The 25,995-nt window shown below is 32.6% G+C and overlaps 1 protein-coding gene across 1 annotated transcript in view; it reads left to right on the forward strand.

Moving 5' to 3' along the window:
• The first annotated feature begins 2,191 nt into the window (after positions 1 to 2,191).
• Positions 2,192 to 25,995, forward strand: part of cysu (peroxidase homolog) — a 30,750-nt gene continuing 6,946 nt past the window's right edge. The window contains exons 1-7 of the mRNA XM_077440534.1: positions 2,192 to 2,205; positions 4,324 to 4,482; positions 8,350 to 8,426; positions 8,895 to 8,985; positions 22,602 to 22,793; positions 22,879 to 23,075; positions 23,144 to 23,317. Of these exons, the coding sequence (XP_077296660.1) occupies positions 2,192 to 2,205; positions 4,324 to 4,482; positions 8,350 to 8,426; positions 8,895 to 8,985; positions 22,602 to 22,793; positions 22,879 to 23,075; positions 23,144 to 23,317 (904 nt within the window). The remainder of the gene's footprint in view (positions 2,206 to 4,323; positions 4,483 to 8,349; positions 8,427 to 8,894; positions 8,986 to 22,601; positions 22,794 to 22,878; positions 23,076 to 23,143; positions 23,318 to 25,995) is intronic.

Raw genomic sequence — 25,995 nt, forward strand, 5'->3', positions numbered from 1 at the left:
AGTACTTATATTAATTTTAATATTCGAGGCTCTAGCTATTGCACGTTTAGATTTGCACTACGTATTTGATAATCAATAAGTCATTAATATAGTATATTAATTATGTTATATTAAATATATTATGCAATTCAACAATATTGCAAGGCGGTTTCAATATTCCATTACAGCAAAATCCATTTTGCATAATATTTAACATAAAAAACTTTTTGTAAATTTTGGACTATTTTATAATAATCTTTCTTACAATTTTATCTTAGACTCCTTCTAATTCTTTCTGCACATCATTTACTGTCTATTCAAAGCACTCACTATCTGTATTTCGTTCGTTCAGAATAGTTAGGTGGTTGCGTTAATGCTAACCACCGACAGGTTCCCGGATTCAAGCACTGGGCTGACCTCTATTGAAAATTATTTAAGTGTATAAGTATTTCTGTACTGAATAATAAGACGTCTTCGGATAAAATCCAATATCCAACCCACGTCAGTAACATTTTGACACGCCTTTATGAATCTTTTTCAGACATATAATATTAAAACAATGTAATGCATTAATCGTTTGAGTTAGATATTGTTTGCAGAACTGCATATAGTTAGAGTAAGATAATGAATTTTACAGGTTTGAAAGATTTAGCCGGCAGCATAGCTTAGTTGTTGCGTTAATGCTAACCACCGAGAGGTTGCCGGGTTCAAAGAATTTATTGACTGACCTCAATTGCAAAGAATTTGTACCGAGTATAATCTGCAATGCTACGGGTCAGACTTGAATATTTGTGACTGAAGTCGATCGTATCCTATCAGAGTTTTCTGATTTATCTAGTTTCATTGTTGAAACGGTTCTTTATCAAATTGTCAAAACCGTCCTACCCACTATGTTACTACTTTTTGAATATGATTTCAAATTTATATAATCTATAAATTTATATATGTAAAAATTTATTACCATAAGTGTCACTCAGGGCAACCTGTAATAGCATCATGGGAAATACATATATGTATGTACATTAATAAAAAATAATACTTAGAGAGAGTATGTACTTCAAGTTTCGACTTATTCTTTTCTTACATCTTTTTCTTCTTGAATCGACTTATTCTTTTCTTACATGTCTTTCTTCTTGCATGGACTTGTTATCAATTTATCAAAGATTTTTATTATAGTTTTGACCCGTTATGGGATGAAATTTTCAGTTCATGAGACATCCTATTTTTCTCCAATTATTATTTTAAAAATTATCTCTCATCTCCTGAAAGAGCTATAGTTTTCTAATGCTAATGAATTGAGACCACTAAAATACCTGATAATCTGGTAGGTAGATGAAATTCGAAATAGAATCACCATTAAGTATGCTAATTTCAAAATAGAAATTCCGGAAAAAACTCACCTACCAACCAAAATATTTTCACAATCCCCATATCGTATTATATAAGATCGCGAATATAATACGCACCTATATTTAATGTATGTCGTGTGAACTAATTTAATGTAACACACAATGTGTTAAATAACAGTGTTGCGGTCGTGGGCATCCATGACCACGGATAATAATGGCGCGCGGATAAGAAAGGGTAAACCAGTGCAACGAGAGTGACTCTCGGGCCACTGTCACTTTCAGTGGGGATAACTTCTTGCAGAACTCTTCCTACGGAGGTTAAACGTCTCAGACCACTCAGTCTCATACCAGTGACCGACTAACGCGGACACTCACACGGTTTTGGTCCATGACAAGAAGCAAACTTACATACAACCGAGTCGATCACCGTCAACGCCAAAATGTTAATTCAAACGTTACGCGCCAATGAAACTGCGAGCTCCCGATAAAATCCAACCAATAGACTTATTTATTTCAAATAGCTTTTAGTTTAGATTATATTAATCGAACTATTATTATATATTATAGTGTTGTTAATTGACGGATTTAGTGTGTGTGTTGTATATCCCAGTGCTGTGCCAAATAGAAAATTTAAAATGTTCGACAGGTGAGCTCGTCTATTCTCTACTTGATATTGTATTATAAATGTGTCTATGTAATATTATACATATATTCAGATGAAAGGAAAATCTTTTACGGCTTCCGGTCATCTTTTAAACTGGTTTACTCATGTCATTTGTTTCACTTTTCATCTTCGGATTCTTCTTGATCTTTTCTCTTCTTGTTGGAGAATGTTAAGGCAATTATAGTCAATTATGGTTAATATGTGTACCATAAGGTTAATAAGCGTTGAATAACTTTGTAGAGATCGCCTCAGAGCTGATGTTCCTTGTAAGATACTTTCTTTGATTTGCGGTTCGAAGGTAATTTTAATGATTTATAAATTTGGTCTCAATATATAGCGACGGTTTAGATCCGCATTTTTATATGCAGTTTATCCTTGAATCTCATCTGAGCAAAAATCAAACCAATAAATCATGGTTTATTTGCAATTAAACTGACACGCTTATAACTAAAAATCTAATCGTTTTAAAAATGTATTGTTTATATCGCATACAAATAACTCTATTATGTTCATTTTAACCTTGCAGTAGATATTATACACATAAGGAAGAAATCGTTAGTTAAAAATGCAATTTAATACTCGTTTTAGAATGATCAATCAATGCTTCAATTTATATTCAATATTTTGAACTTCGCAATATGCATTATATTAATTAGCATTTTTTTTAAATGTATTCATTATCTACTTTTTCATTTCCTTATCCTGTTATGGTTTGGATTTCAACTTGTTCAGTCTTTTTCAAGAAATTCATAATTATCAACAATTCTTTTCTAATTTTCACTAATGACAAGTTTCAAATCACCTCTTTTTTATTATATCTTCATAACTAATCTGCAGAACGAACCTTTGCTAGCTTACACATATTAACATATGATTCAATACTAACAATTTCTTGATTTTTTTCCATTTGTTATTCTGTTTTTTAATTTCATATGTATGTACATACACTTTCGCGCTCTACATTATTTAAATTTATTCATATTCTTTTATTTGTAAATTTTCGCAATGTGCGATACTTAACGAATCCGTTTGATTATATTTTCAATCGAAAACGTTCGTTTAAATTTTCGCAACGAATATCAAACGGCTTTGCAAAACGTTTCCCGGAACTTGCTTCACAAGGAGATCATTTATTTTATTACAAATGAATGCAACTATAAAAATTCAACTGCTAATATACGATTTCCTTCGATATAAATTCTCATAGTATAATACATATATTAATATGCATATACGATCGTGTATTTTTTTTTAACGGAAGTCTACATTTATATGCTTCGTTAAAAGTGTCGAGACACACGTGTATCCGTGTGGCACACTATCAATTATTCAACGTCTTTTTATTTACATTTATTGATCGATATTAATTATTTTAATTTTGTCTGGCGACTTTGAATAAATAAAAAATGTGCACGTGATTATTTGAATAAAATTTATTTTGCAGACTGAGCGTAATATAATAACGAGCTATGAAAAAAAATGTCGTCTTTGATCTTTGACTGTGTCATTTATTATAATACCTATATACTAACATGTACATAAGTATTTCGTAACAGCACGGCTTTGACACAGTGAAACGGTATTGTTTCATCTTACATTGTATCGAATTGCTCAACAAATATGTACATAGTTTAAAATATATTTCATTTTAAAAAATGTACGATATTGAAAGAAAGTGAGAGATGGTTACCTTGACCTACCTTTTACGTTGCGGTCTTTCGAGGTTCACCTTGTGGACTCGCAAAGGAAGCCGCAGACAGGCAATCTCTCAAATAGTTCAATCATTTTTATTACACACGTTTCTTATACCCAATGTTCGGAATAGATGTCATTGATTCAGTTTTTTTTTTCGGTACCATAAACAAATATAAGTGTCGTACGTGTGATTTATGCAACGTTGGGCAATCAAAGAATGAATAAATTGTTATCAAACTGTGTATGTATGTAATCTATGTGTTATTCGTAAAAGTAGTTTCGTGACTCGGCATCTTTGAAATTGGGCTATCGACCGCTTTTTTCCTAGCGCTTTCGTCTGAAAATATTTTATGGAAATATAAAACGTTGTCGTTTAATTTATGCGGCGAAATAATTAATGACGAATTCCATACAAGTCGTTTAAAGAAATGCTTCAAGGCTTAAGTGCGCTGTGTTTTAAGCAGGTGAATTAATGAAAACATGACTCTTTTAAATTGAGGAAGTCGATCCTTATTGTCGTTATATTTATTTATTTTTTGCTTGAAAATTTTAAAGATGAATTATTGCCGTTTTGTATGAGGAACGACCTTAAAATAAAATTTTAATGCAAACATTAATGTTTTTTATTCCTTTCAGACAAATTATACCGTGGGTCTTTTGGTGTATGCTGTTGGTCAATGCACAATACATTCCTATATCGAGCATAGGAGATGATAATGACTGTGCATTGTATCTCAGTGGACCAGGACGTACGAGCGCTTTTGATTACAACCTTAACCTTTTAAGAGGGTCATTGTAAGTATTGTTATTATTATTTACATACACACTTAGTACTTAGAAAGTTCTGGATCGTTTCGTTCGTAATATTATAACACATACAAATGGTAGATGCATATTGATCATCATGCAATATGTTGCTGAGATGAGGCTGGAAGATATTTTTGCCCATTAGAAAGCTGAAGAGCATTGAAGGTTTACATAACGTCGTCACATCACCGGTACCGCATGTGTACCGCTGTGTGTGCATATGTGATTCGTACAGCCTCATTATACAGTACGTTAAAATGTCTGTACCTACTTACATACACTACTGCTGTGTACCTACTTGGAATTTCGCTATGAAGTCATTTGTTTTAAATTCTCGTGGTGACCAATGTGGGACCACTCTCTCATGCGAGCGTGATAAGGTGCGTTTTCACTATACATGGTCACTGCTTACGTCGTTGAGTACGACATTGAGGAAATGGGTGAAGTGTGCGTAACGAGTAAATAAATTTGATTGGAATGTCTTTATTTCGTCTGCATGTTAAGTTCGATTTATGCAATGTCTGCTTTGAAGTGACATGGAAATGTTCTCGGTTGGATTTTAGATGAATAGATATAATATTTGTGTTATATGTGGCGAATAGATGTGAAGCTTGGACGTTGAACGCGAGAATTTTATGTAAAATTTAGTGTACGTACTGTATATTTGGAATGACGAGAATGATTTGGAAGAAGAATATTGGAGATGTGTGGGAGAAGTTGAATTAAGAATGTTGGATGGAGAAAGGAATTGCTCGAATGGTATTTAAGAGGTTTTAAAAGAAAGCAAGGAAGGTCAAATCTACCATAGAAAATGTATGAGTGTAATGAAGAAAGTTGCATAAGATAGACGGGGATGGAAATGTATTGAAGTGGGCGCTTCCAGAATTGGGTGGCGAAAGGCTAATAATGATGAAGATTTACATTATAGTTAACATGCATTATATATTTTAGTTCAAAATGGTAATATTTATGTATTTATCTCACCGATTTAATTATAGATATTGCATGAATGAATAAGAGTATGGGTTTCGCTCTTACCCACCCGTCGATGTCTTTGTTGAAATTTTTTCCATCACGATGAAATCCAGTTTGTTTCGTGCATTAATTTTCTGCTGTCTTCAAAAATATTATAATATTAATGTTTACAAACTACTCTCTTTCTTATCATGATGAATGATAAGAAAGAGAGAAACATATTCATTTTAAGATTGTCTTGCCTACGATTAGCACTTGAATTTCATTTACAAAGATAGCGTAATCTTTACATAGATACTGACAAACTAATTTTTATATTCATATTTGTATGGAATCGAAAAGTATTTAGAAATAATACTCTTAATGTAGTACTTACATATCATATTTTACTAATGGTATTTTTATTTTCAGTTCTACATATATTCGAAATTTAATTAATTAGAATAATCTTCCACCTAATTTTAGCAAATATATTAATGTAAAAGCGCTTTCTAGACCTGACATTAATTATTTTCATCACTGAAAATAATGATATTGGAAACTTTCACGCACAAAGCTTAAGTATTTTTCTTGAAATACAAGTGAAATTCTTTTTAAAATAAAATCAAGTAAGATAGATTGCAATAGAACAGATGATTGATGTGTTTTTTCAATGCGGCCTTGCGAACTAAAACTGACGCGATAATACGGTTACTCTAGTGCATTCAGCGAGTGATATTCTTTTTATAGCATCCGCTAGGCTTTATTAGTTAAACTCACTCGAATCAACGACCACCTTGACAAGTAGATTTTATACAAAAGTGACATCAAAGCACTCGTCGATCAATACATCAATTTAAATAGCTTCCTAAAAAAAAATTCAATAAAAAATTATACTTTTACTATCAGTACCGAAGCCTCATTATGTAAAAAAAAGTGTAAATATTTCACACGTCGAATCCTGCTATCTTTATAGAAAATGTATTCCGCAGTTAAATTAATTGTAAATAACTGTTATTATTTTTGTGTGATTGAACTCGCTCAGAGGCGGCCTTGAATCATTTTGTGTGTTTTGTTACAACAGCTGGAAATCCGCTATGCTTGTGCCGTAACCGTCTCACTCGCTAATAATTGTTATTAACTTTTTGTGCAATCGAAAGGTACATCAGCGATGGTAAATTTGCGGCAAATTATTCGTATATCATTTGTTTAGTGGGTGATTAAAAGAATTACCATAATGCTGAGTCAGGGTAATACAAAATTACAAAATGAAATATGCTAATTTTATATTTCACAACTGATTTTCATATTTAAAAAGTATCTGAACAATAAATATAATGCATTTTGGAAGAATGAAAATAAAATTATTATACAAATTATAGTTAAATATACGTATGTAAATATGTGTGTAGTTCAAAGTGGATAATTTTTGAAGGGGGTTTTCAATAACCAATGCTTTAAAAAAATGGGATGTGTGGATGGGAAATAGTTTTTAGAATTGGATATACCAAGATAATTTATTTTAAGGAAAGCAAAGATTACAAAGAGAAACTGTGGACTTAATAGAATGTGTGAATTGAAGACTACTTGTGTATATGTATAGGTACGCATATACATACATACATACATACATGTATAAAACATATTTATGTAACTATACTCTTTTAAACCAAGAAACATTTCAAGTTGACCGGAAAGATCTCTAAGGATTACGAAAAATATATTTATTTAAAGTTTGGACCATTGTAGTAGCATTACAGGAATCCCCAATGCACCAAAATGGTCAAAAACAGAAAAGAAACAAAATAATAATTATAGTAATTAGAGGTGACAAATATATATATATATATATATATATATATATATATATATATATATATATATATATATATATATATATATATATATATATATATATATATATATATATATATATATATATATATGAAACACAGAGTGCATATGTTGATTGCACAAGATAGTTTTTCTTAAAAAATATAGATTTTTTCAAAAATACGTTATATTGAGTTGAAATTAATCCGACTAATCTACAAATGCATTTTGCAATTAGCGTAGATTTAACACTTCTGCGCACGACTGGAACGTTCCCACACGCAGATTATAAAATAATAGTTTCTTCCGTGGCAACATTAAACAATGAGTTTTCCTTGTCGGCACGTCTTAAAGTACCGCATATGATAATTTAATAACGGAAATGAGAGTGAAAGTGCTAATCTTCTTTTATGTAGGTACATATATACCTATAATCGTTTTCATCACTGAAAAAAATATGGTCACCCCGAAAACATACTCAACGTCGCAAATTGCTATGACGAAATTACACATTTCAATTGTGCATTTATTTTTAATACGTCTTCCCGCACACTGAAGCAATCCCAGTACGTATTTGTATATACGGTTTTTACCTTGGTGACAATTGAGGTTACGGAATTATTGGTCGCCATTGCGAAACATCCAGTGTCCAAAACCCCAACGATCGCATTTATCCATAAATTACGAAAACCGGCTGCTTCTTGCGGTTTTCAATCATGTCAAATGTGATATATAATATAATAATGCAATTCGACGCGATCCAGATCCGACATATTATTTACTAATTTAATTTGTATTTTTTTTGTTTCACTTCCATTAATTATTGTATACGTTAGATTTCTCTATATTGTAAACAGCTACGTGTGTTTGTGTTAAATTGAAGCTTAGGCACTGGACAAGAATTATAAGTGGTCAATGAAAGAGAAACTCACAATAAAAATTATGTGTTGTGAATAGGAAAAAAGCAGCCGATTATCATATGCATAAAAAATAGACAAAAAAGAAAACACAAACGAGTCCAATAAAATACCATTTTCATATTGAATAATTTTTTTTAATATTTTTTAGCCCGTACGATGGTCAACACACTTGCATTACATATGAAGCTGTAAACCAAGCCTACATCGATGCCAGGAAGCGTATCAGTAAGTTATACATTATTTTATTTTCATCTAAATACATTTATATATTCGATGTGATGTAATTCTAGTCACGGGTTTCTCGTATTCCGGATCCATTTTTCAATGGTAGCAGTAATCGTGACTCAACTGTAAACTTGCAATATGTAGTTAAATACTAACGTTGTATTATACTCGTACATTCTCAAGTACACGTCATATAATATAGATCATTTTGTATTTATTTGAAAATGCACGTTTTGCATATAAAAGTACAAATATTTATTTAAATGGAAATTATCGCTAGTTAACATTCTAATTTTCATATTCAGGTGTGAAGTTTCAATTGGCACGTGTGAAATTGATTCTTCTCGTTAGCATCACCGTTATGTTGTGGGCGTATTGTAATGTTTTTAAACACGTGTTTAACGCCGTTGTAATGATCTGCTATTAGTGTTGATTTTTTTAAATTGATATTTTCATTATGAATTTTAGATGTTGCAACACCGAAAGGCGATTGGAAGACTGAAGATATTGCGAGCGTTGGCGAACTCGTTTTGGATATATCAATTAGTTTAGCCAGAACGTAAGTACCCACTCATTTTTAATTATTGTTTTAACTTGTGATATTTGCGATGTGTTATACATACATATATACGAATGTAGTACATATGTAGTAAGTTTCGTATGAGAACAGAGTCTCTTAAGAATATTTTACATACATAATTTTAATTTTAATGATTTGACTTTATTTTGTATTATTTGCATACATACATTTATATACCAGGAAGGCCTAACAGGTAAACTCGAATGCGCCTTCCTGGCCAATTACAAACATCGATATACAATTTTTTTAGAATAATCTTAACAAACCATCATCTATGAATATTTTTTTTGATAAACTTACATAAATTAAATAGTCAAATTTTGAGATGCTGAAAAATTTGTAGCATTTTTTATACGACGCATTTTTTATACGAAAAAAAAATTGCGAGAAAATGGGTAAAGGTTGCCAGTTTGTTGGAAACGTTTCAATGAAAATTAGACAAATTGGCAAATTCTGATAAGCAACGATCGACCTGGAGTCACAAACCGAGGTTTGGCCAACACCAACCAGCGGAACTAAAACCCGTGACCACTATCATATGTATATCTATGCTAAATTCCACGCTTATGGTTAGTGTCTTAAGCTATGTCCACGCTTCTGGTTAGTGTCTTAAGCTATGTCCACGCTTCTGGTTAGTGTCTTAAGACGCAGACACACATAATCATGCGGCACGGTGTGCCTAGGTAAACTCCAACTGCGAATGGGCGTGTCTTATGTCATTATTAATTCGTACGATCTTATTATTTCGACAAGTTACTCTTACATTTCTTCACCGAAAACAATCCAGTGGGTGAGTTTTTAGTCTGGTTTTTTTACCTGTGTAAAACTATCTAAAAAAATACGTGTCACGTACTATTGTGTATCTGCGCCCTTATAAGCTTAAATAATTTTAATAAAACTTTAGTTTTTCTCTCAATTTCTACCTTTCACAGAATTGCAAAAAAATTAAGACTGCTTCTATTATTGCTGTGAATTCCTGTTGATTCTTTTTATATAACGGTGCATATGAAATAGGCAAAATACTATTGATTGTTCCGGTAGGGTAAAGTTTGTGAAGAAGTAGATAAACTTCACTGTGTTTAGAAACTTTTTCAAGTATGTATGTATCTATTCTAAGCGGTGTTGTTAAAATTTCCATGAATATAATTGAGATGAACCGTGCCCTCTAAGCTCAATTAGTCTATAAATTCGAAATCATTCACACGCAATTTCTTCACGCGGTAAATCGGTCTTGTGCGCAACACATGATCGCGCCTACCGTTTGAAATCGAACCGATAAATTTCACAACGATTTGTTTGACATGATGAAACGAACTTTGAAGATTCCACGCACAAAAACCGGTCAAAGATGGACGGTCAAATCGCCGTGTAATTCATGAATGAACGGGAATCGCATCTATGATGATGATGATGATGGCGCGGCCTTGGTACACATCTCGCACTTCACTTTCTAACGATTTCGTATCATTTTCGAATACATACCTACTTGTAAATTTGCAAACCGGTATCGATTGCGCATCTTCGCCACCTTGATTTACCTATCATTTATAGGGTTGAAACGTGAAGATTCTCGTTGTGAACGTGGTCAATTATACATTTGCACAATATGCATAATGGATAATATTATGCTATTGAGCCAATCGTAACTTCGTAGTATAATTGTCGCGTGTGAACTCGACACGAAAGTAAACTTGTTTTGCACATACTAATCGGGAAATTGTCTGGCTTTTCGTAATGGCTCTGTTCGCTATTTATTATATGTATTAACTTTGCACTACAATTAAGCTTCGAGTTCACGGTCGTCGGTGTAAACGCTCCGTAATCGTTCGTACGTGCAACTACCTATGATATCATTTTGGTGCTTATCAAATTAGCGTTTCTTTGATTCTTTTGTACGTATGATATAGTATTGTACGTGTAAAAAGTCGACCTTTATTCGTATTTTTATCATACACAAAAATTTATAACCACCGAGGAAAATAAATTAAAAATATAATTGTAAATGCTACCTTTCACTATTTCGGTTAGTTCACTTAACTATAATACATAGTTTATAATGTTATATTTATTTTTGCATTCTAAAAATATTTTGCTCAACTTTTGTGTCTTTAAATATGATTAATTTTATTTGACAGTGGTTCTCATACATAGCAATAATACATATATAATATAATTATATTTGTCATAAATTTTTAATCGAGAACATCCATTGTTCATTGTAGTTTTGTTTTTTTATTAATTTTTTAATTATTTAAACGCAAATAACTTTGATAAAAGTTGCTCTTGAAATAGTTCCATTCATATAAACAATGGGCATTATTTTATACATTTTTCCTTTTCAATACATATAAATTTCGCACGTGACTTTGACGCAAACGATTTTGCTCTTTTTAGATCACAGCATAGGTCGTTTACTATTTTATAAGTTTTCAGATTCGATTTGATTGTAAAATCAGACATTGACTTTTCCCGTTCGATACGTGTGACCAATTAAAATTTGAAGATGTCGAAACTGATTCGGATTAAGCGTGTTACGATTAGATTTAAATTGATTCAACTTCACTTCGCAACAAGGTCGAACGTAATTGAATACCCGCATATAACGTGGGTAGGAATTGAGATCTTAAAAAAAATCCGCTCTTATTTGAATAGGAAATAAGTGCATTTTTTTTAAATATAATACGAGGTCAAAGCTATCTGATATATCTATATACATACATAGTACGCTTTTAGTTGAAATAATTGATCATGGCTTTCGATTGTGTCGAAGAATCTTCAAGGAAGCAGTTTTGCAACGCGAATGCTCACGTACTTTCAATTTCAACAAGTGATTTTTTTCTTGTTGATACGCCCACATTGGTAAATGCTCCTGGCTAATTGCCGGATAAACGGCCCATCAGCTATCGTCTCCGAAGATGAGCGATCTCAATTTGGAGGCTAGGCCCGTTCATCATCAGGTCGATGTTACATCATCGCAGCATCGAGCCTTGACATGGATAATCCGATTGAAAAGCACACATCTCATGTGATCACGTATGAGTAAACAAAAAATAATGAAAAAATACAAATAAATAGAAGAAAGAAGCAAGTGCGATGGGGTTAACGATGCTCCCACGTACTCGTATGTACGTGAATATTTTGCTCGTGATCGACTTACAATTACAAAATTGTCCGTGAGACTTCTCGCTGGATTCAGGCTCGTGCAACACATTCTGATAGGTTGCATCATTTTGATGCATTTCTAGCCATCCGCCGTTCTATCGCCGGACAAGTCTCGGTTGCCGTTTGTTATGTCAGAATACATCTGCTTTTTAATGTGTGACAGTCGTGACCGACCCACTTTTGTAGCTTCGCGTAAATAGAGCATCGGATTCCGGTGTGTTGATTTGATGATGTTGTGATGAAATGTCCCGTAGCTTTCGAGTGAAGTATTCGTTGAGTTTTTCATTGAGCTACATAAAAATTTGTTGCGCAGGTCATAGCACAAATGGTTGCCATTTTAAGCGTAGTCAATTAGGCTCACTTTTCTTCTTTTTGGCATCCTTGTTCTTGAATCTTTTTGTATCCTTGGCAAAGTTGAACTATTGAATATAATTAACGAAATATTAGGTGAAGATAGTTTACGGTAACGCAGGAAGAGATTAGAAGTTTTACCATTCATCGAAAAAGAGCATTTCCAATATCTTATTGTCTTGATAAATAAATGGATAAAAGTAATTATTTCGTTATTGGCAGTATTTTTTTCTAATAGCATATTGTAACATTTTTATTATGACATTTGGTAACTCGAAAGCTTACATGAATATGTATGGTCTAGATAAAAAATTATTATAAAGATGAACAAAGGCACATCAAATATTTCAATTTAAATTTACTACCCGAAAGTTTTCCCGTCACTTTTATTTGAAAACAATGACGGGATAAGTCTTCATTCCCGGTCAAACATCCTTAAATGAAAAATATAAAAAATAAATAATAAAAAGTCCTCAGCTCGGATAGAATTTTCAGAATACATTAGAATCACTAGTAAATTAAATCTTATATATAATTTCAAAAGAGACTATGTATGCATGTATGTATAGGTATGTATTTATGTATGTAAGTTTTGGTTCTTCGAATCAAGAAAAAATCTGTATATATATACATATATTGTTTGCTAGCAATATTTCCTCTTGGAAAATAGTGCCTCGAGCATTTAGCACCATCTACTGAAAATTAATTTAGTTAATAAATTAATTTTTCTATTGTTTATATGTAGGTAGAGGTATTTATAATACACTCGATGAATTTTCATCGGGTCTATCACTGGTATTAAATAAATGTTGGTTTCGATTTCAAATAAACTAAGATGACTACACAATAATAATTTATCATTTACGGTGAGATTACGTCTAAAATATGGTACCTAAAAGATTAAAATTTTATTACAATATAATCATTTATAAAGTGTGGGAAGTTTTTATATTACAGATGCATATATATCGGTATAAAAAAATTGGATCAACGATGGCGATTAAATTTCTATGTAACAAAACTCATTATTTATGAAACACCCCTCGTAATTTTAAAATATGGCACATAAAACTAACTGCATTTCAAATACTCATAAAGTAATTGACCCGTTCACGGTATACATATGTACATATGTATACTAAAAAAAAATTCTCACAGCAAAGTGACTATTGTCGAAATTACCTCATCGCGGTTTCTTAGCGGTGGTTGTTAAATTTAATTGATGGATATTTGTATGGAGGCTTATCTTTATTTTTGAATGTGAAATTACTTAATCACCGGTTCGCACAACTCAACTTATCAGTCAAATTTTTACCGTATTCGATTTTAATATTTTCTTAACCACCATGTTCCTGCAATACATACATCTTCGATCGTCGCACCTTGATCCAAATATTTAATTTATACTACATATGTGAATACTTGCGTAAGTCAACCGAGACGATTCGAAACGGCCAAATTTGACTAATGGTGTTGACTGAAATACGCCTATTTAGCTCATAATATATAATTGTAGTGTGATTTATTGCAGTATTGTGAAACTGGACCGTTTTCGTATACTAAGCAGTTATACATATGTACAACATACATACATACAAGGATAGAATGCACTGTGAAATACCGAACGAATGCGATCGTAAATCATTCGAATGTGCGCAATATCCGATCGAATTACTCATTTCGGTGATCAAACTTTTCTATACGACATGCCATTTGATAATTGACTTAATAAAGGTTGCCGAATTTACTCGGAATGCCATCGCGTCTAGCATACGCTTTACAACTGCAATATCGTCGGAATAATGTCATGAAAAATGTTAGGTAATATAAAATCGTGTAATAAATATTATTATAGCAGTTGATCTTTTTTGAAAACCTTGTACTTATACAATTACACAAGTGTATCAATTGCTCATACGTGCTCCGATACTGACGTTAAGTATGCCAATATAATTAATTTTAACACAAAAAGTTCAAGGCGAACGATTAACACTACTATATATTCGATGTAAATATATTTTTTTCGATTTGATACGACCGACCTATTGGCGATTTTAAAAATATGGTTCAAACCAAAAAAAATCATTAATTATGTAATATTATACAACAAAAATAAACTGCATATGAAAGGTCACGTACATAACAGATTGATATCAAATCAAACTATTGAATCTGTAGTTTTAGTCGTTGTTTTTTATAATCAATTTATCCACACTTGGAAACTCTTGTCAGCTTTACAGAACGGTTATTATTTTAATCATTCATAATTCGTATCCTAGCTAGTGCTCATGTTTGTCGATGTGATTTTTTTTATATATGAATTCTAGCCTAAGAAAAGAAAGTCATGTTTGTTGTCATGTAAGGTATAATTATATGTATAAAAAAAACCATATGACAATATAGAACAAGTGTCGTGTTGGAATTTAAATCGCGTTTATATGTATTATGGCGGTCAAGGTATAAATTTGATTTGACCAAACGTGTATCACGTGAGGTCTAGGTCACATTAATTAAATTAGATTAATTTCATATTGCATTACCTGTTTACGTACATACATATAATACGCATATCTCGAGTGTTTTTTCTAATTAGCAATTTGACTTGCTCAATATTCACCTTCGGATTCTGCAAAATAATAACAGGACGTTAATTAATTTAAGATAAGTACTTTGTTATGATCCTAATGAAATGTTTTATGTAATAAAACATTTAGGTCAACGTGGAATTCAATAATGTTAAACTTCGGTGCTAAAATCTTGCTTTACAACGACAATAAATATTAATTATCTGCGAGTACCTACCTGCTTGTGTACAAATGTTAATTTGAAATATCCTTGAAAGCTTTCACGTTAGAATGTTGCTCGTTGAAAAAATAAATAACGCATAAATAAAATTAATTATTTAATATTCTGTCTGTGTTTAGTAAACGTTTTTGTAAATGGGCTAATTACGCGATGTTTTACAATTGCGCATGCAAAATATGTATTAATAATAAAAATTTATAAACTTGCTATGCAACGTCAAGACGAATTAACAAATCGTCTTTTTATTTTTAATGATTAATGATGCTTAAAGTTGAAACTTTTAATGCTATTTTATTTTATTAGTACATATTTATGTTCAAAATTATTTAAATAGATTCCTATCAATCAAACGCTGTTTCAATTTGCTTGCTCTCATTTGTAGGAAGCATTAATAAAATAAAAATACTTTTCACACTTAATGGAGGCTAATTATTTTTATTTATTTTTTACGACAGACAATTCAATGCTTAACCTTTTTAAGGCGTTATTAATGGACGAGAGTGAACTTTATATTGTAATATACAAATGAAACTTTAGATTTTTGCAATGATTAAGCATGTAAAAAATTATGATCATTTATTTCGTTCAATTGTACTGAAGCAGTTTGACATTTCAGTTGCGGAAATGCTATTTCATATGCTTGCATATTTATTTTTAACATCTTTTTCCATTATGTTATAATAATATATACTTACATACTCCCATGCTTTAAATTATATTACGCAATAAAGGCTCATTTTGTGTGGAAGTGTACCTACGTATAAATTATGTCATTTTAATTTTTATTCGTAAATCAATTTTCCGTTAATGGCGCTCAAACCGTAATAGGCTAGTCTACTGTACGTACATGGCACAGTTGAATAACCCTGTCACGGACAATCTGATTCATTGCTAACATGCACTCGAATTTTTAATGCATTTTTTGCAAATTAATAATAGATATGAATGTGTCTACTCAGTAGGCCTGTGAATTTATCCTCATAATTTGCAATAAATCGTACAGATTACATCGCGTAATGTTCGATGGACGGCTATTATGGTGCGTCGCGATTATAATCATTAATTATATACGGTTCGTTGACTGTGATGAATCGTTATGCTGTTGATGATAGACATTCGTCTGTGTTCAATTGAGATGTGAGATGTTTTACATCGATGTCGACAAATCGAATTGTATCGATGCTCATAAGGGAAGTTGAATTTTTTCACGCCTTATTCGTACATGACAAAAAGATGATTATATGTAGATGAAGCATTGATTCTGTCTGACTTCCTACGGTCGACATCTATAAAGGAAACCTAGTAGTTACGACCTAAATAAAGTTACGTTCGCCGAATCGGATCGAATGCTGTGGGTTGCTGGATTTTAATCTCCTTTAATTAATCCGAATGTCTTGGATTTTAAATATTGATTTGCATTAATGGGAACCCTCATCGAAATTTTATGGCGCTTAAATTAAAATCTACATAAATCGGTGATAATATTTTTATTTTTCACTGTCTGGAGGTCGTGCACCTCAATGTTGCATACGATTATCTACATGCATATGTTAATTGGATTAGCGCAAGTGTATTCTTAATCATTTCGATATCGGAGGAGAGCGCGTCGCATCTGTAAAGCAGATATTGCGAAATGTCGACAGGAGGTGTGATGATGGTCAACGGGCTTCTTCTGTGTTCTACTCATCGAGTGAAAGTGGCACAGGTGAACGATGCGGAGACTGAGTAACTCGATGATCTCAGTTACGTGATTCGAATTGACCATATAGTCTAAATTTACCTTTATATGTGAATGTTTTGTATATTCAATGGTACGATTAGTTGTGTTAATTGTATGGATTTAAAAATATATAGTTTGGAAAGCTGCTTTTTTAAAGCTTTTTTCTTAATACAGTTTGTAACTACGTATACCTGTGTATATACATACATACTTATGTACATTTCCAAAATGCAAATGCTTATTCCATAAATTTATCTGTTTTGTAAGATAATCTTTATCTTCTGTCTGCTGTCTTCTGGACAGCATTTCTCCATTGAAAACCTCAAGGATATGGAGGTCACCCAGACAGTCATCCTTTCACTTTAGCTTGGGTTTATCAGAATCTCTTTTAAAAGATCATAATTGTTAATTAATCGATAGCCAAAATTAAAACATATAAATTCTCATAAGATATCATTGCGCTTAGATTTCTGGAAAAATATCTTAATGATCTTCTATGAGAGCATTGATGTGATGTGTCTTATTTTTCAATTATTTATTTACTACAATTAAATCATAATGATATTACAGATATACTCCAAGGCGTCACTATAGCCAATATTATATTATATAAAAAAAATATTTAGAGTAAAGAACAAAAATAAATTCAAAATATAAAAAATGAAATATGAAAAAACGCATTTACGATCTCAAATTAAACAATACCTCAACCAGATCAGCAAATTTTAGATTGAACAAATACATTTACGATCTCAAATTAAACAATCCCTCAACCAGATCAGCATATTTTATACTGAACAAATCAAAGCTAACAGAAATATGATTAAGGAGCTTGATGCATCCAGCAACAGGCGACAAAACCATCAAATTGGTACGTGCCCCAGGAGAAGAGAACAAACTGCGGCATCTCATGTAACTGAGGATTGAACATTGAAGCTCAATTCTGTAAGAATTTGAGAATTGCACACCAAACAAACTTAGTAATTTATAAAAATGTTTCCCCAAATATAATCAAACGTGAGTTGAGGGAATTATAACTTATAGGATAGAGCCAAGCATAGCGACCGATGTAGGTATGTCTGAGAAACCTTCTTTGTTTCTGTACTCAAGTAATATTTGAAACTATTGCTGTCAAAGCACAGCTTCACATTTTAATTCTGTTGAAAATCCCAATTCGATTAATCGAAAATTATTAATTCAATCATTGATTGCTCAACCCCGTACTTGTCAAAATTTTATATAAATCCGCATCAACAGTGAAACAATGCAATATATTATGCAATCAACACCTCCGCTCGATGAATAATCAATGAATCGCTTCTGTTGATAATTAATTACTTCAGTATAAAGACATCATCAAAATATCACATTATCTATTATCATAATGATTCATACACACGCTAGACGTACGATGAAATGTGTTGAAATTTCATTATTAATTATGCAGGTGTGACTAATCGTTGATCGAGTTTGACCGTATATAGGGGACTCGATCGTTTGAGCTGACTTTATCGACAGAATTAATCTCATCGTTTATGTCCCTTTAAATTTGTAATAAATTATCGCAGATTTTATGGCTATGGAAAAATATGCAAAATAATTCAAATTTTTGTTATGTATGTATAAACATATGGTATTGAGTGAAAATTTGATTTTAATTTCGATGGCTACCGTTTTATTGAGATATTTATAAGTCGCGTTTGATATTTCAGTGAGGTCATTTTTAATTCGAAATTCGATCCCGATTATAAAACAACGAAGAAATATAAAAACGGACGGGATGTATGCGTGTATATTTGTACGTATGTATGTGCGAGTGTTTAAAAAAACAAATTTTAGAATACCAGTAGTATACATACGGTATACATAGGGATGTGGTATGACGACCAATCGTGTTGAGATAGCGGGTAACGGGGAAGGGGGTACCTGAGCGTCTGACATGTGCTCCTGATATTGAGCGCCTGAGTTGGAACGGGTGACGTCAGTGTCAGATGCACCTACTCATACGCAGGAGCGTACACACATACACGCATCCACGAAGACACGCATACATTCATTCATCATTTCGATGTGGGCAAACGGCCAGCTTATAAAGAGCGCACTCAACTTTTTACTATTAATAAGCGCGCGCTTATAAATTCCCTTACATTATATTTATATATAACATATTTTGATTTTTAAATGCTTTTTATTATTACGAAATTATGTTCACAATACATCTTATATCTATTTTAATAGCTACTGATCTACTGATCATTTTCTATTTTACAATTTAATTTAATTTGGTTAGTAATCACAGTATTATATTATTCTAATGTTAATCTAAAGCATAATAGGAAAAATAGCTCAAAAACCTATTTACAATCCTTATAAATGTTCATAATACATCTAATATATAATATTAATTAAAGACTCTCTAAAGTCGATGACCTAAAGCAGATTGTGTTTAGATAATCTGTGTTTATACCTGAAGGGTATAGACATTTTGTTGTAATCACCAAGACTCTTCACAAGTGTGTTAGTATGGTTATTAGTGATTCTGTCATAGAATCTACTGATTAGTTTGTTAGTAATGTCTGTAACAAACGGAATATTATATATGGCATGCAGTTTTTTCACGTTAGTATATATGGGTGTATTATAAATTATTTTTAGGGATTTATTTTGTATTACTTGGAGCTTGGAAAGGTTAGTATTCGAGGCGTTATTCCATACAGGTGAAGCATAGGTTAATAATGGTAATATGAGCGCGCGATATAATTTTATTTTATTTAGCGTTGATAAAGAACTATGGCGATTAAATATTGGATATATTGAGGATATACCCCGCATATAACATATAACTTTATTTTAATTCGTATATTAATTCCTTTCCGAATAAACTCGTTGAAATCAACAGGCACAACACTAGTAACCAATATTCACAGTCACATTTATCTTCCTTCTTCTCTTTTTTCACTTCCATCTTTCTTCTTTTTTTTAATCATCCTGCATATAAGACTATATCGACATCACAACGAACCTTTGATGTCAATTAAATAGCCCCAGTGAATTGATCTTCTTCTTTATGCGATATTTTTTGATGTCGTTCTTTTAGCTTGAATACTATTTTGATCATTTGTATCAGTTTAATATGAACTTTTAACCCATTCTTAAAAATATATATATTAAATTGAGCATAGCGACCGACATTGAAAATCGATTGTTCAACATTATAAAAAGTTGTTTGTATTGAACAACGCACTCAATCGATCCAATTGACCCTTGTCAAAACAATGATAAACACAATTTTAACCACGGCTGGCTTCATCAACCTTTCGGAAGTTAATATTCATCTAGTTATCTATGATATGAAATTTCCGGTCATTTTTATTACATTTTATACATACGTATATATCACCATTGACACATATTTGGCATATACCAACGACAAGGAAATCAAACATTACTACCGTTTAGAAATTAAAGAGCTACTTTGGCGGTCTACATACTAAATAACCTCGAGGCCTTACATCACGTTCGTTGCATTTGTGCAATTTGCATAACAGTTCCAGTTTGCATATCCTTCAGCATTCCTTGACAGAGACACCTTAAGGCGGAACCAGAATGACCCGAGGCAAAAATTTCGCACTAGAGTTGTTTTGTTACGCACGCAATATATCGCAAAGTATCGGTCACTTTATGCCGCAAGGCCGACTTGTGTCCACCAGACTTGCCTTCAGGATGCAGAATCTGTAGACAGACACGTAATACGTCGAGCCAGGTATTGCAAACCATTAATCGAAAGCTTCATATATGGTGTGCTTTGTAGGATGTTGCGAAGTGACATGAAACGTGTGCGTTCAGGATGTGTTGTTGATATTTTTTATTAGTTTTGCTTTTGCCATTTAACCTGGATATGACCGTCGACTTCCCACACGTTCGGTTTTGATTTATGACCGCCTCCAGGTGAGTCGATAATTATTTACGCTACGATGAGCCTTCGGGGCAACCATTAAAATCCATAAACGCTAATTTCGCATGTGTACAAGACGTTTCACGAATACGCCCACGAACAAATATTGTGAAGTGTTAATGTTGTTACCTCACACACCCAACGATGGCTTTTTTATTTATTTTGTTTTTTGTGTGTGTGATTTTTCGCTTTCGGCTGTATGCCGTGTCGAATTTGTATGTATTATTAAATGATTCACTGATTTTTTATGCACTGATCTATGGAACCTTACATATAAAGATAAATTAAAGAAATAAAACGAGTCACAATGTTTTGGACTTGAAATGGGGATGATCGATTAGAATCTTTCACTTTTCACTTTCACTTTCGGCCATCCTTATTATACATAAATATATTTCGTGCATCTGCATTGGACTATTATAGCTAAATTACATATAAGAAAAATTTATATGCTAACGTTCATTTGTTGGAAGCATAATTCTAGTATGACTTGAGCTGTCTTGAAAAATATTTACATCTTGGGTTTTCAAAAATTTATTATTTATTTAATTTAGAATACTTGGGAAAGACGGAAAGACATAGTTGATGGACCCAAAACCTAAAAAATTATAATACAAAACATACAAATATCAAATAAGATTAAAAAAAAAATTAAATTAAAAGCAAAAACCGTCAATTAAAAAATTAGAGGTCAATAAAATAAACAAATTAAAAAGAAGAGAAAATAAAAAAGATAAACTGAAAACTGAAAAACTACAAAAACTATTGATTTTAAGGAAATCATCAAGTTTAATTTTAAAAAGGTTTAGGTTAGTAGAAGTTAAATTAATTCCAAATTTTAGCCACTCTATTTGAAAAGAAGGATTTACTAATTATTTTAAAGTAAATATCTTAATGGAGTCTGAGAGTATAACCGCTCAGATAAGTTTTATTGTTAAACGCAAGGAAGTTAATTATATGACAATTGAAATGGTTATTTATAATTTTATAGACTTCAATTAGATCACCTTTCATTCTTCTCGTCTCCAAAGAGGAAATATTCATTTTTTTTCAATCTCATATCATAATTAGAGTAAAAAGATGTTCAAAAAACATTAATATATCGAATAAGGCCGAGCTTTTAGCTACTGATTATTACGTTATATTTACATAAAATGGCACGATTAACTTTCATAAAATAAGGCTACGTGCATACTAACACGCCTCGACACTCATCATACACATCAGGTACTCCAATTTTACCAAGCGACCTCCTATATGTGCGCCATGATCTGCAAATAAATCAAGTTTGCCTCATAGAGCCGGTTAAAGCTGAAATCCAACACCTTCAAAGCTCAATTCACCCATGATTAAATACCAAGAAATCGACCACTAAAAAAAATAATTATTGCATCAATGCAATGTTTACATTCGCAACAAAAAACACACGACGCACTTATTGAATAATTAAAGCAAGCAAAAAGCGGAACGCGCGCTGTTCAATATTATGTATTTGCGTGTCAAAAGTAATTAAGGCTCGTTTTGAGCGTGGCCAAATTTGCGAAACGCTCAATCAGGTGTAACGCTTTTTTTAATGTTTCTATTTTCTTTTTTGTTTCGCAGATACGGATTGACTTATGAAGACATCGAGAAGGGTCTGCCGTTGATCGACACCTCGAAGACTTTGATCCGAGAAGTGTGTCCGCCATTTTTGGCGCACGTGGAATGTCGCGCTGGAAAGTACAGGAGATTCGACGGCCTGTGTACCAATCTTCAGAATCCAACATGGGGTGCTACTATGACACCTTTCCAAAGGTACTAAATACATACATATACAGAGTCTCCATACTAATGTCGTTTACCAAACATTTTTGAAACTTACCATTGATGTATTTTTTAGACTGTTGGCTCCTCTCTATGCTGATGGTATCAACGCTCCAAGAGTATCGGTGACCGGACGTGACCTTCCTCTCTCGAGGATCGTCTCTCGCACCATGCATCCTGATGAAGGTTTCCACGATCACGCCGGTACTGTGATGGTCATAGCTTGGGGACAATTCATGGATCACGATTACACGCTCACCGGAACGCCTTTAGGTATGTTTAGCCTTTAGCAGATGACTCTATTGAAAAATAATCAATTACTAATCACGATGGTGCTTTAGATCCGTTCAATCGTAACGACCCCGAAGAGTGCTGCAATCGACCACCTCACCAGAAGCATCCTTATTGTAACGAGCTGAGGATTCCCGACGATGATTACTTCTATCGCCTCTTCAACATCAAGTGTATTGATTTTGTCAGAGGTTTCCCCTCGCCGAGAGTTGGCTGCAGACTAGGTATTTATACATTTTATATATATTGCACTATAGACATGTTTTCATCTGAATACTAGCGGTAATTTTAAATGTTCTATAAAAGTAGAAAGTGACTGAAGAAGACACATTTAAGATAGTAAAGGACTATAATATAGTATAGGACTATATTTTCTCAAGGCATTTAAAGTTCATTTAAAAGGTTTCATATCAGTTCAATATAACTTTATTTTCATTCAGAGTTAATTAAATTAACTTAAATTTATATTTTCCCATGATATCATTATGGGTTGCCCCTGAGCGACATCTATAGTATTGTTGCGTAAGGGTGAGTTTAGGATTTAAATGAAAGGCCAAAGTCGCTTCATTCTTTATTCAACGATTCAGAAGGTCCACACGTAACTACCGCTCACTCCAGAATAATCTGATCTACCGTGTGTACTTCCTTACAAAGGACAAGTTGCCCACCACAGATTCCCCGATCAATTTATGTATCTATTGTCGAGTCCCGTTCGCCTAATCCAGGATCCCTATTGTTCACCTACGAATGCACTTAGACAGTGAATACTTTCTCGCATGTTCCCACGTCACAGTATTTAACTTGTACATATATAAATTTAAAGAATATGAATTTTGAAATCATATTCAAATAGTGGTGACATAGTGGGTAGGATGGTTTTTGACCATTTGAGTTTTTAAAACTAGATAAATCAGCAAACTCTGATAGGAAACGGTTGAATTCGAGTCACAAATATCTAAGTCTGACCAGCAGCACTATAGATTATACTTTGAATTAACGCAACAACCGAGCTATGCTGCTGCCCAAATGTTTTAAACCTGCAAAATTTATTATCTTACTCAAACTATATGTAGTTCTGCAAACAAAATCTAACTCAAACGATTAATATATTACATTGCGTGTCGAAATGTTACCGATGTGGGTTGGATCTTATTTGAAGACTCGCGTCTTATTATTAAATTTTCTTCGGCAATATTTTGACGTTACAAAACCTGCGTATAATCGAGATGCCTCAATTACGAACCATGAAGAGAAATTCTCCGCATGATTTTATCAAAGTTCAAAGGGAATTCCATCGCCATGGAATCATATATTATTATAATAACATTGCAGAATGCGAGAGCTTTGTATGGTAAACAGAATTTCATTAGAAAGGCCTCGCCCTAATAGTTCAAAGTTCACAGTATGTTTATGAGTGCTTCTTTGCATAAAAGATCACTCTAGTTAGCATGAAACAATGGACATACTAAACGCACGTGTAGTATTTTTAAGTACTTTCAAGAAAGTCTCTAGTGTATCTATGTACATAGTCTATAATGTACTTGTGCATTCCGAAAGTCGTATCTTCATACATACATACATATATCTATTTTCATTTAACAATAAGTGCTGTACGTCACAGTTGCATAAACAAAGTTCAGTTTGTGATAACGTCTTAATGACTTCATTATCTGATCGTTGGCGTTATAAAACGTATCTGGATTAATTTAGCGGCATAAATCACCTTCGGCACAAGTCTGCAATTATATGCCCGTTCGCATCCTGTTCGCTTGATTGCGATGTTATCACCTGTTTTTTCGGCGATTGAGATCGATCGTGACCGGACGAGACTCAATCCATATCTCAAAGATCGGTATCGATTCGCGTGGCACTTTTCGAGAATCTGCAAATACGATATACTTTCGCGGTTTCGAAACCGCAACGTTTGCTTCTCAAATCCCACTATAATCACCTGGGCCCGTGTGGGAAAAATTAAATCAAATTTCACCACAATCTGGTAGCAGAACACAGAATCCACGCACGTACACCAATTATTATCTAGTTAACAATGCCCTCGGATAATTTCTCTCCGCTTTTATACAGACACGTTGCGTACGATCTATTTTATCGCAATGGAAGACTTCTTTAACTGCTTATTTTCCATGATGTAACTGCACAGTATGAGTGCCCGTCATAAATGACTGATAGTGATTGGGTTTATAAAATCTTCGATTCAATATCTCTTTCTCTTCTTCTCATTCATACTTGTTTTTCAACTATCTTTTCCTACATACAATTATCCAAATAACAACCTATCTATCGCTCATTGGTGGTTTGATTGACAAGACATCTTAATCGATCAATTATATGGATCTACCAACTACCACATATAAACGCACATGTTAGGAAAGAGAATGGTATTCGTACATATATGGGATTTTTTTTTAATTTAGCTATTTAGCTATTATATATATTTCTGTACATGGGATTAGCTCTTCATGTGACAGGCAGTTAATGTTCAAATACATATTTCACTTTTTTTAGAGTTTTATTTGCAGACTCTTGTTCATAATCATTTCCTTTCTTATCATGAATGAATATGTGGATCGGAAAGTACCTATTGTAGCATATATTTCATGGATATCATTATCTTGAAGATTTATGAAGACACTTCTGTAATTTTCTCTGGATTTAGTTGAATAGCTACCACCATAATATCGAGGCGCATCACGGATCTGCTTATTCTTGTTCCCTCTACGCTAATGGTGGCCACGCGAGCTTTTTATTGGGCGTAGTTTATTTTTCCACTATTATCCTATTGACCTTTTTTCTATAGATGCAGATGACAGGGGGTTGCATTATATAATATATAATATGTATTTTAGTAAAATGAATCACAATAAAATAAATTAACAAGTTATAT

This window comes from Arctopsyche grandis, chromosome 11, assembly GCF_051622035.1.
Source record: "Arctopsyche grandis isolate Sample6627 chromosome 11, ASM5162203v2, whole genome shotgun sequence".
NCBI classification, from domain to species: Eukaryota; Metazoa; Arthropoda; class Insecta; order Trichoptera; family Hydropsychidae; genus Arctopsyche; species Arctopsyche grandis.